This window comes from Odontesthes bonariensis, chromosome 7 (genome assembly GCF_027942865.1).
Source record: "Odontesthes bonariensis isolate fOdoBon6 chromosome 7, fOdoBon6.hap1, whole genome shotgun sequence".
NCBI lineage: Eukaryota > Metazoa > Chordata > Actinopteri > Atheriniformes > Atherinopsidae > Odontesthes > Odontesthes bonariensis.
The window spans coordinates 23,814,286-23,826,396 of record NC_134512.1 but is presented as its reverse complement, the minus strand read 5'-3'; the positions used below and the strand labels follow the sequence as shown (position 1 = coordinate 23,826,396).

The window sequence follows — 12,111 nt, the reverse complement described above, 5'->3', positions numbered from 1 at the left end:
TTGCTCGCGAGGAGTACAAGCCAAATGGAGAGCCATGTGTGGTGACAAACAGGTTTTTCTTCGAGAAGATGCACACTCACCAGCAGGTGACATGCTCACTCCATCCCTCACCCTCATCCTCCCGCATTTTATCCGCTCCGCGTCTTTTAAAAAGTACATTGTGGCTTACTTTGATGACATTAGCTCTGAGGAAGACATTCCTTCACCTTTCAACATTACGGTACGCTACAAGCTAATGAAACAATTCGAGGAGGTCTTTTTCAGAATCCTGGACACAGAAAAACACGAACCAGGCCGAGTGAAACAAATTGATGGACTTTCAGAGGACAAATACCATCAGTACCCCTCAGGCAGAGCCCTGTGTGATGCCATAGAGGCTTTCCGTGCATATCAGCTGGAGCATCCACAGTGGTTTGAGGATGAATTTATGGAATGCTCAGACTTGGAGGATGACACGGCCATAAATTGATTTAATGAAAGCTCATAAACCTGAGGTATTGTGTGCTTGACTCAAACCAAGTTGTCATTCATGTGGAGACTCAAGGAAGTGGTTTCACTGTGAGTGAAACTGGCTGAAACACATCAAACGTGCGGGACACTGGAGTTCCACCCTGACATTATTGAGTGTTTTCAATCACCTAACACCAAGAGATTTTCATGAGGAAGATCTCCCCATGTGTTTGAGGAAATCATCAAGCGCAGTCCTGCACAAGTGCTTACATGTAGTCTGTACTCTGAGATATCAGTGTGGACATCCCCTAAACAGACATTTTTAATTCTTTACACTTTATCTTGCTGTATCTGTTTGTTGTCTGTTCAGCAGTATTTTTGAAGATCAAACATTGTTTTCTGCCAAGAGACAGTTCTAGAAGAGTTTAGATCGCTGAGCTCTGTGGTTGATGGTTGTGGGCTGTGTAAATAGTGTTTGGGTCAAAGTTCAGCTTTCTGGCCAAAGTTTATGGCTTTTTTTGTTGCACCGGAGAAGGTAAGCACTTCATTTTGTTTGTGGAGAAGCTGTTTTGGGTTTTTTGTTGTTTCTTTTTATCCTTAAATAACTGATTGACCAAATATGATATGCTGTGGACCTTTGATATCGGATAGCAAGGACATTTTGAGTAAATATTGTCTTCTTCCTACTATAAATACTTTTTATATACTTTATAGCTGCTTTTGATTTACACAAACTATAAGATTTTTTCAGTTGGAAGTGTAATTATATGGTTCAGTATGTGTTTGTATGGATGTATTTCCAATCCTTTCACTCATAGTTTATTACATTTCAGATTAAAAGCAGATCTCTACTTTACAATGCTGGTATGGAATGAGTCTTACAAATTGAAATGTATACATAAAATTTTAAGTACATATCAGCTAACTGTCCTTAGTGCTTGAATGCACTGCTGTAAGAGAAAAGTAAAAGATCTTTGCTCTGGAATTTGGATGTCTGTTTGTTAGAGTGGCCCCAAAAAGGGGGATAGGATGGTGAGATTTTTTTTCTCCAGCTAACTGGGGCAAAGAAAATTCTCACAATGGCTGAATAGGACCTGTGTCGTGTAGTAGTATAAAGCATGCTGTAGGGTGCAATCCAACCTGGGAGGACTTGTAAACATTTTCCTTGAAGAACTTGAGGTGAAGTTGTTTCTAATTTTAATAAGTGCTAGAATTGTTCATAAAGATGAGTATACATAGGAACACGGGATTTTTTTTGTTTGTTTCCCTGCAAATAAATCAGACTACTGTAACAAAGTCAGTAATCTCCTTTAAACCTTGAAGTTTCATTGCATGGTCATGCTTTTTGTTAATGTTGTAAGATTTGAATATTTAATACATTTTGAAGAGCAAGTGAAAGTTCTTCTTTCTGGAATGCTGTCTCAGAGGTTTGGGAGTTGAACAACTAGAAGATACTTTTTCATTTGTTTTTCTGTTTTGATTTCATTCTGTCAGCATTACCATCAGTACCTCTTAAGTTCTAGTAGTTCTGCAGAAAACCGGCGCCTGTATGTAGAATCACTGTTTCTTATTTCGCAGCCAAAATTTTGGGTTGAAACAGCCAAACACTGTTGATCTACTCAAACTACACTGATCTACACACTGTTGATCCTCTTCTATTGCAAGAAGAGGATCAGCTGATGCTCTACTTGTTATCAAGGTTTCTGATCAGAATGAGGATCCTGAAGAGAGCCTTTACACTCATCCTAAGAAGAGGAGTTAACACACTCTGCAGCAAGGGTGAATACACCTTCTCATTACACCTCCGACATTAAAAATGTTAGGGTACACGCAGCCTGATGTCACTAATGCTTAATATTTCCACTTCTCTCAGGTGTCCTCTTCAACGTTCACCCATCTGTGTCTCAGGCATTGGCAGATAACAGGCCAGTGGTTGCACTCGAGAGCACTATAATCACACATGGCATGCCATATCCACACAACCTGAGGTGCATTGGATAGTCTTCAAATGGCAACACATTCTGACTGGACAAGCTAATATTTGATTTAAGAAATGATCATGAGCTGCTCTTTCCATCCAGCACTGCAAAAGAGGTGGAGGCCATTGTGCGAGCCGAAGGAGCCACTCCAGCCACGGTTGGTGTGATTGAGGGGGAAATCCGTGTTGGACTGTCATCAGATGAGCTCGACTACCTCGCTCAATTCAAGAGCCCTCTAAAGGTGTCACGACGTGATCTGCCTTATGTGATCAGCAAAGTGAGACTGCTGCGCTTATATCTCAAATACAAATCTAAAAACAATCTCTGTCCTTAGCTCAATCCCAATCCCACCACTGGGCCGTACCCCTGTTGATTTCCTGCATAGAGCAGGTTTTCCCTTCTAAATGTCCCTCCACGCTGTGTTTGAAGAGCCAGATCATCACCATCCTTTAGTCCTTAAAACAAACAGGACATTACACCCTACACAGCCGCACACTAAATCAGAGGTTAGGGTCAGTGGACTTGGGATTGAGACTAGGATTTACATGAAAGTTGGTGTGAAGACAAGGTCTTTTGAAGTTTTGCATGTGCGGTTCTGAGTGTGCATGTTATATTTCAGGGTCTCTCTGGAGGAACCACAGTGTCAGCCACTATGATCGCGGCACACAGAGCTGGGATCCCTGTTTTTGTCACAGGGGGCATTGGAGGAGTTCACAGAGATGGACAGAACAGTGAGCTGACTTTCATCTTGTTGGAAATTACCCCACACATACTAAAATTGATTGGATTGTTTTAATATAGTTTCACAAAGACCTTTTCTTTGAGAAAACAAATCCTGGTTGATCAAACATTTAGTTGGACAAAAAGCCAGTGAAGTTGCTTAACTGGCTGATTAAAAACATCTGGTGACTGATTATTGATGCTGGGAAGGTGTAACAATAATTTCACTGTGTCTATTGCCTATTTTTAAATAGATTTATTTTATTCGGGAACCTCTGTTGTGAAGTAATGCAAAGAGTTTGCTTATGACTAAATGCTCATTTCCCATAGGTCTAGACATCAGTGCAGATCTGACGGAGCTTGGCAGGACTCCGATCGCTGTTGTCTCTGCCGGAGTCAAGTCTATTTTGGACATTGGTCGCACCCTGGAGTTCCTTGTAAGAAAAGGTCCATGAGCATGATTCATATTGGTAGAAAAGTGTGATTCCAAAAAAAAATCTCTTACCAGTCATTATTTTCCCTGCTATGTTTCTATGAATAGGAAACACAGGGTGTGTGTGTAGCCACTTATGGAGCGTCAAAGAGTTTCCCAGCTTTCTTCTCTCCACACAGTGGATTCACCTCTGCATGCCATGTCTGCAACCCTAGTGAAGCTGCAAAACTCATTGGTAGATTAGCATTTTATATCCTTTATGTCTCCAGTGCAAAGCTGTTATTATATTTTATCTCTCACTGTGCCTTCATTTCATTTCATTCAGCGAGCACTTTGTCGCTGGGTCTCCAAAGTGGTGTCCTGATAGCAGTACCTATCCCAGAAAAGAATGCAGCAGCAGGCCAGCAGATAGAGGAAGCCATACAGGCTGCAGTGACTGAGGCGAGGTATTGTTGTATTTTTCTTCATCATCATTGTTATTGTTCGGTTTTAGATACTTGATCGGTAACATTAGAGGAAATTTTATGTCTGGGTTTCTGTTGAACACTTTCAGTTCTCACTTTGATTACCTCAGTTCTCAAGGTATCACAGGCAGAGATGTGACACCATTCATTCTTCAAAAGGTCAATAAGTTGACTCAGGGAAAGTCTCTTCTGGCAAGTATCCTTTGAAAAAAAATCTGAATTGCTAAAACGTTACTCAGAGAACACGATCACGTTAGATGTTTTGATGGAAAAAAAGAGAAAGGCACAAAGAAAGACTGATTTACATGATAGTGTCACAATGTAGTGTCCCCTAGGTCCTCTGCTGATGGTCTTTGACCATTATCCTTAACATGGCCTGTTTAAAGACATTGCTCTCATTCATAACAATGCTAAAGTTGGCTGTCAGATAGCCTGTGAACTGTCCAAAAAAATGAGTGAAAGGACATCAAAAAGTCAAGCCCATCATCTTGGAAGACTCCAGACGGACTCAGAATCAGATATTGTGAGTATGAACCCAATGTTCAGATTGATTTCAATTAGTAAAACAGTTACATGCAAATTTAAAAAAAAAAAAAGGGACACAAAGGTATGACATTCTGTTTCAGGTTGTCATTGGAGGCATAAACGTTGATTTTATTGCCAAAGGAAAAACAAAAACACTTCGTGTGAGTTTCCTTCACAGCACATGTTTTTGCACAATTCTGCAGAATAGATGAAGCAGATTGACTTCTGAGAATGCTTTTTAATCTCTTTCAGTTTGGACAGACTAACCCAGGAAGTGTCTGTCAATCATTTGGCGGTGTAGGACGGAACATTGCTGGTTGTTTTTTTATCTGATCGTAAACGCACATATTTTTTTTCGTACATTTTTATGTTTCTCTAACAGTTCTTTGGGGCTTTTTTTCAAGACTCTCTGAGTAGATTAGGCCGTAAACCCCTGTTCATCTCAGCCACTGGAGCTGATGCAAACAGTGATGCAGTATTAAACTACTGTAAACATATGGTATGTGAACATTTAACAGTTGGTTACTAAACATTGTTCAAATCATGTAGGAAAAAGCCTTTTTTATATTTTTGTTAAGAACACAAGTGGTGTGGCCAGACTACAAGAACGGAGCACAGCAACCTACTGTGCTGTTATCACTGAGAATGGAGAGCTAAGTCTCGGACTGGGAGACATGGACATTCATCAGCAAATCACAGACAAATATGTAAGTTTTACTAATAGTTTGTTGATTTTTAGTCAGATTAGTGCAGGACCATGTTCTAGTACCATATTCAGACCATGTATTCTTGGAGTACATGTTTAGTCCTTTCAGGTTGTCAACATATCAAACGTGGTATTCTGCTACAGTCCAAGTGACATCTAAGGATTTTAATGTCAATATCAGCATCTACAATCTCCATGCTTGCTTAAATGGTGTGCAAAATGCAAAGATCTACAGCTCAAGATATAAATAAAAAAAAAAACTCATGGTGACAAATCATGTAATGTACTGTGTAATGTGTTGGTACTTATGGGACTAAAATAACATAGTCTGTTTATTCATGACCAATAGTCACATTTTTATAAAAATTTCATCTCCATTATCCCCATATTTACTGACATCTGCACTATGTTAAGTCCATATAACTTTCAAAAATCACCACAAGGGGGCATAGTTTTACCAGATAAAACATTTTTCATCAATATTAATTTTGTTTATGAGAAGCTACAGGATGTGCTTAAAGAATGTAGCAAGAAGTCAGAAATTATTTTAATTGGAGATTTTAACATAAACTGGCTTGATGAAACAACTTGCAAACACCTGAAAGCTTTAACTAGTAAGTTTGATTTATCCCAGTTAATTAAAGGCCCTACAAGAATAACTAATACATCACAGACATGCATAGATCTGATTTTTAGTAATAAGAGTGATAGAGTTCAGAAAACATATAATATGCTTACAGGTCTATCTGACCACAACCTTATTCTTTTCTCTAGAAAACTATCAAAACATAGACATACTTGTCCATCTAGACAAATACCAGAGAAACTGAGAATACCAAAGGGTGAGATTGAAAATTTTAAACTTGCTCTAAACAACATAAACTGGAATACCCATCTTATAAAAGAGGATGTAAATGAAAACTGCAGGGTACTTATGGATGTTATTCAAGAAACTATGGGACAGTTTATGAAGAAAATTAAAACTAAACCAACCAAAAAGAATCACTTACCCTGGTTCAATGACACCATATGGTCATTAATGAAACAACAAGATCATGCTCTCAAGACCTCTTTAAAAACTAACACTGGGATAGACAGACAGATATTTACCTCTTTGCGTAATAAAGTCACTAAAGCATTTAGGACTGCAAAAGTAAACTTTTTTATTAGTATAATAAATAGTGCTAGAGGGAACACAAAAGAAATCTGGACAAACATTAAGAAGCTGACATCAAATAGTACCATATGTAGGGAAAATAAAGAGTTGAAGCTGCCTGACAGGGTAATCAATGAGCCTAAGGACATTGCGACAGCTCTTAATGTTTATTTTGTTGACTCTGTGAAAAATATGGAGCAAAACTCAGGTCATGAAGTTCATCAACTAACTCCAATGCCCCTTAACACTGATGCCCCAATATTTGACATCCATGCTGTAACTCAATCACAAGTTGATAAGGTTATCTACGGCCTTAAAAGTACCAGAGCCAAAGATACCTTTGACATGGATTCATTATTTCTTAAAACTCACAAAGAGTCTTTCATAGCTCCGCTAACAAACATTATCAATGATTCCATAAACGTAGGTGTTTTTCCAGACTCCTGGAAGGATTCTATTATTACACCAATCCTTAAGTCTGGAGACCCTACACTGACTGGAAACTATAGACCGATCAGTATACTCCCCTCAATATCCAAGATAGCGGAGAAACTGGTTGCAGAACAAATCATATATCATTTAAACACAAGTCCATATATGATAAACGACCTCCAATTTGGCTTTAGAAAACACCACTCTACAGAGACAGCTGTTTGCTACTTCTTGGAAACCATAAAATCCAGGCTTGATACAGGTGGGGTTGTTGGAGCTGTGTTCCTTGACCTGAGTAAAGCGTTTGACACAGTCAACCACAAGTTACTAATAACCAAGTTGACTCATTTTAATTTCTCTGAGAAATCCCTAAAATGGATGGAATCATATCTTTCATCAAGACTTCAATGTGTCAGAGTTCAAAACACGAAATCTATGCCTCGTGAGAATAACCTAGGAGTACCCCAAGGTTCAATACTAGGACCTCTTTTATTTAGTCTATTCATAAATGACTTGGCAAGTTACTGCCCGTCAACAGTGACCTGCCAACTGTATGCGGATGATGCTGTGCTTTATGTACACACTAAAGACAAGGCGCAAGCTGCAAAACAACTTACAGCTGTTATGAGTAATGTGTGCAATTGGTTAGAGAGCTCTCACCTGTACTTAAATGTGTCCAAGACTGTTTCAATGTATTTCTCCAAAAGGCTAAATAGATCTGACACAGACCCTAATATTTTTGTGAGAGAGAAAAAGCTTGAAGTAGTTCAAGAGTTTAAATACCTAGGTGTGACTTTGGACTCACAACTGAGTTTTAAGTAACACACAAAAAAAACTGTCAACAAAATGAAATTTAACTTGTCCAACTTTAGATATATAAGAAACAATCTTACTTTTGAAGCAGCTAGGCTATACTTTGATGCAATGATCATGTCTCATATGACCTATTGTATAACTAGTTGGGCCTCAGCTTGTAAGACAACTCTAAAGTCCCTTGAGTCAACATATAAACAAGCTATAAAAGTTTTAGATAGAAAACCTAAAATGTATCATCACTATCAGATTTTAAAAAAACTTGATTTGCTGGATGTGGAAAACACTGTGAAATACACTGACTCTATTTTAGCTTTTAAAATCCTTCATGGTCTAGCTCCACCACCTTTACAGGAATATATTAAAAGGAACATAAACAGCACAACTAGAGCAGGCTCCAGAGGTAATTGCACTGTTCCCTTTAGGAGAAGTGCTTTTGGCCAAGCAATTTTTTCCTACAGAGCAACCAATACCTGGAACTCTATACCAAGTGCAATACGTGACCTATCTACTCTCACCTCTTTTTCCAAACATCTTAAAAAATGGCTTCTGGAAAATCAAACCTGTTGTCACTAGCTGGGATAATTTTTTAATTTGTCCACTGCTGCTGATCTGTTGTCTGTTATTATCTATTATGTCTATTATAATGTTTTTACTTTGTTTTGTTTTGTTGTATTTACTATGTACTATTATGTCTATTATAATGTTTTACTCTGTTTTGTTTTATTATTATTACTATTATTTAAAAAAAATAATAATAATGTTTAGGGACCATCTACCTGTCAGGGACTAAGGATGGAAATTAGCCTTTGGCTATAATCCTGTATATTTACATTTAAATGTTCATCAATATACTTTGTCCCTTTGTGAAATAAAAATAAACATAAAAATAAAATAAAATAAAATAAAACACCATAGCTCTTTTCACTCATAGGTTTAAAAAAAAAAGACGTCTTTACTGAGCCACCGCTGTTTCTCTGGTAATGCTCAGCACCACATTGTGTGCTAACATGCAGCAAAACAACGTCACAGAATCAGCTTGAAAAGTTTGTGTTGGGGTTGGTGCGAGAGGTAATGCTAATTTGCAGGAGCTTCCAACATTGTTGAAACAACTGCGGTTTTCGATAGCTCACACCGGAATCGTTCGCGCGACGTGATTACATACAAAGTCAATGCAAAGACGCGAATAGACGCGGATTCGAGCCGGCGGCGCGGTAAGCTCTCCATTTGTTACTGGCAGTGCTGGATACCGCCACAGCCCTAATAGAGACTCTCTGATACCGCTTCCTGCTCTTATTCATCGGTTGAATCCAGGGCAGACTAGACTCTATGGTGACTCACGTTTCATCTAGTGGTACAACATAGTACTACAGTAAATGCCTGAAAAGCTTCTGAACTGTTTAAATCAGCTGCATGGTGCGTAGGCTTTTTTTCATATAACATCGTAGGTACAGATTTTTTCAGTTCTTTGATATTTTTTGTTGAATTTTTTTTATTTTTTTATAATTTTTTTCACAAGCACCTTTAAGACATCTATGCTGTTTTTGCTCCAACACTGATAAAGGAATTCCTCTTCAGGATTCAGTTTTACTGCATTTAAATAATTTTTTTTATAATAATCTGTGTAGAATATATTTAAATCATTGATGACACCATTTTTTTTATCCTTGAGTTTGAAGACTTCCTTCTATTTTATGCAATTGGCTTATATAATCTTGTGGTTTTAAACGCTCTGACATAAACTTATGTTACTAAGTCCGAATTCTGTCTTGACATATCTTTCTATAGGTGTCAAAGTTTGAGAGGCAGCTTTCATCAGCCGCTCTTGTGTGTCTTGATGGAAACATCCCCGTCTCCACCATTAATTATGTTTGCTCTCTTGCCAAAAAGCACAACATAAATGGTAAGCATGAAGACATAATCGTGCATGATTGTGAACAGGAGCTTTCATTGATTTTTGATGCAATGCTCTCCCTGTGTGTCACAGTTTGGTACGAACCAACAGACGCAGAAAAGGCTTGTAAGCCTTTCCTGTCAGATGCCTGGAAGTCTCTTTCCTATTCATCCCCAAATCTGGCAGAGCTGTGCATCATGAATGAAACTCTGGGTATCACAACACCTGCAGGTAAAGTATGTTCTTTCATAAATATTTGATGTTTTAAGTGTGCTGCATGTCTTTTTTTAATTGCTCATGCTACGATGGACAAACCCACACATTTCCTACAGTTGTTACAGTTAGACTTCTTGCTGAAAATGCAAATCATGTGATCGTAGTTGAGGATGTGGTTAATCTTGTGGCAGTGCTGCCAAACGCTCTTGATGAGATCCTGAGCGTTGCTGTGGCTCTCTCACGCCCTCTCCTGGAGCATCTTCACTGTCTGGTGGTGACACTTGGCCCTAATGGTGTGCTGCTTTGTGGAGAACACGACGGAGGCTCAGTCAGCCTGAAGCCAAGAAAACAGAAAAGAGTAAGCGCTGTCTTTCTGTAAATCAGTAATAAGGACAATTACTACAACGGCAACTGAGACAATTATTTTTGCTGCAACTGTATTTCCAGAGGAGGCAGCTTTGTGCTTTGCATTACCCAGCATTGACCGTGACCTCAGAGGAGACGATGAATGTGTCAGGAGCAGGAGACAGGTGCTAAAAATTTACTCAACCTACTTTCTCTTCTGTATTTTCATCCACTTTTATTTTCTGTGACCTCTTTCCTTTCACTGGCTTTCACTGCAGTCTTGCAGGTGCCTTAATGGCAGGGATTGTCCAGGGCAGAGACACGGACAGCTGCGTTCGCATGGGGCTCCTGGCTGCAAAGATGTCTTTGGCATCACCACATCCCATCTCCCCAAAGCTGACTTCAGACTCTGTAGATCCCAACAAAGTCCAAACACAGGCATGGCCAAAACCAGGCTTTGTTTGGATAGATTAGAATTTTTATGATTGAGTTTTGTTTGTCATTCTTAAGTGTTTTGTCATTTTCAACCTAAATTCTTTTTTTTTCTTTTTTTTTATTTGAGTGTAACATCGTGACATAATGAATATGAATGTGAATTAATGATATGCGTTTGCTTGTCTCGCAAATCCATTAAATCCAAATGTGTCTGATTTGACTTTTTTTCTGTTATATGATAAAAATATTATTGTGTAAACTGTTATTGGACCGCATGACTACAAATTCTACTAAATAGATCATCTAAAATTTTATGATACTGAATCGCACATTTCCCCCAATGAGCTCCTCACTTGAACGTTGCTCTAGGTAGATCTGCTTAATTAATGAAATGTAATTTATCTCATCCTGAGAAATCACATTTTATGTTTTCACAAGACAAGTGAGTCGGTTTTATTTCTCAGGATCACAGGATAATTATAGAGAGCTAATCGATGTCATTGATTACATCTCATTTCAGCTTCCAAGATCAATGTCATGACTATTTGGTAGAATCCAGAAGTGAATAATGATTTATGGGCATAAATGTGGGGTTTTTGTTTGCTGCAGTGAAGTTTTTTGAGCAGATTTCATCTAGTATGCAAAGATTAGGGGTTGAATATCTCTAATTTCTCTGCTTCAGCTATAACAGTTGAACAGAGAAACATTTTTATGCTGACGTCAGATGCTACAGGTGTGTCGATGCCATCCATGCATGGTGGACATCAGAAGTGTGGCACTTCTGATGTCTGAAAGAGGAAACTGCCAAGATGACAAGATCTGTTATTCCAAAATATTTTGGCAACAAAAATAAGCCTTGTTTTCTCAACATTTTAATGACTAAATTAAGATGTTTATCTTGAGATAGCAACATTAGAATATAATTTCAAAGATATTGTTAATTACAGCTGATTTTGTATTCTGTACAAAGACTTGATTTAATTTCATCATGATAAATGGAACACATCTAACTACAGCAAGAAAGGGGTTCTCAATAAACCTTTTGTAAAATGTGGTAGTAAACAAAACATTAGATAAAAATGAATAATCTCACATTCAAAATGGTATTTGCATGTTACCGAAAATATTCAAATATTATCAAAACATTTACATTTCATTGTCACATTCTCTTGTCAATATATTACTGAATATTCTCAAATTCTGAATCATTTTTGTGTGGTGATATATGTGTAATCAGCCTGTAATTCTGATGGTGGTCCAAGTGGAGCAGTTCCTGTACTTTCTACGCTTTGTGTTGTTTAAATGATACATTATCTGTACAGTTTTAATCTACAGGGAGTACAAAAGTAAATATTTCCTTGAATATGCTGGAGTTAAAGAATGCTTTTCAGCCCCTTAGGTGTTACATAAAAACAGTCAAACACGCTGAAACACAGTAGACCAGTAATATGAAGGCTGATAAAGTGTAAAAACTTCATCTCCCACAAAGCATCTGTCCATCTGCGCAAACTCAGTCGTACTGAATACTTGCCCCACTCCCTCC

General features: G+C 38.1%; 1 protein-coding gene across 2 annotated transcripts; it reads left to right on the top strand.

Annotated features, from left to right (window-relative positions):
- The first annotated feature begins 469 nt into the window (after positions 1–469).
- Positions 470–10,783, top strand: LOC142384183 (uncharacterized). Of its 2 annotated transcripts, XM_075470215.1 has the most exons (18): positions 470–2,229; positions 2,324–2,438; positions 2,532–2,706; positions 3,049–3,160; positions 3,480–3,586; positions 3,691–3,817; positions 3,908–4,028; positions 4,157–4,242; positions 4,433–4,569; positions 4,673–4,732; positions 4,824–4,887; positions 4,976–5,070; positions 5,150–5,278; positions 9,467–9,581; positions 9,666–9,803; positions 9,980–10,146; positions 10,236–10,318; positions 10,412–10,783. In XM_075470215.1, exons 1-18 carry the CDS (start codon positions 2,130–2,132, stop codon positions 10,605–10,607), a joined length of 2,127 nt encoding a protein of 708 aa, XP_075326330.1. In that variant the 5' UTR covers positions 470–2,129; the 3' UTR covers positions 10,608–10,783. The 2 variants fall into 2 exon arrangements, with proteins under 2 accessions (XP_075326330.1, XP_075326331.1); XM_075470216.1 differs by lacking the exon at positions 10,236–10,318.
- The last annotated feature ends 1,328 nt before the right edge of the window (positions 10,784–12,111 follow it).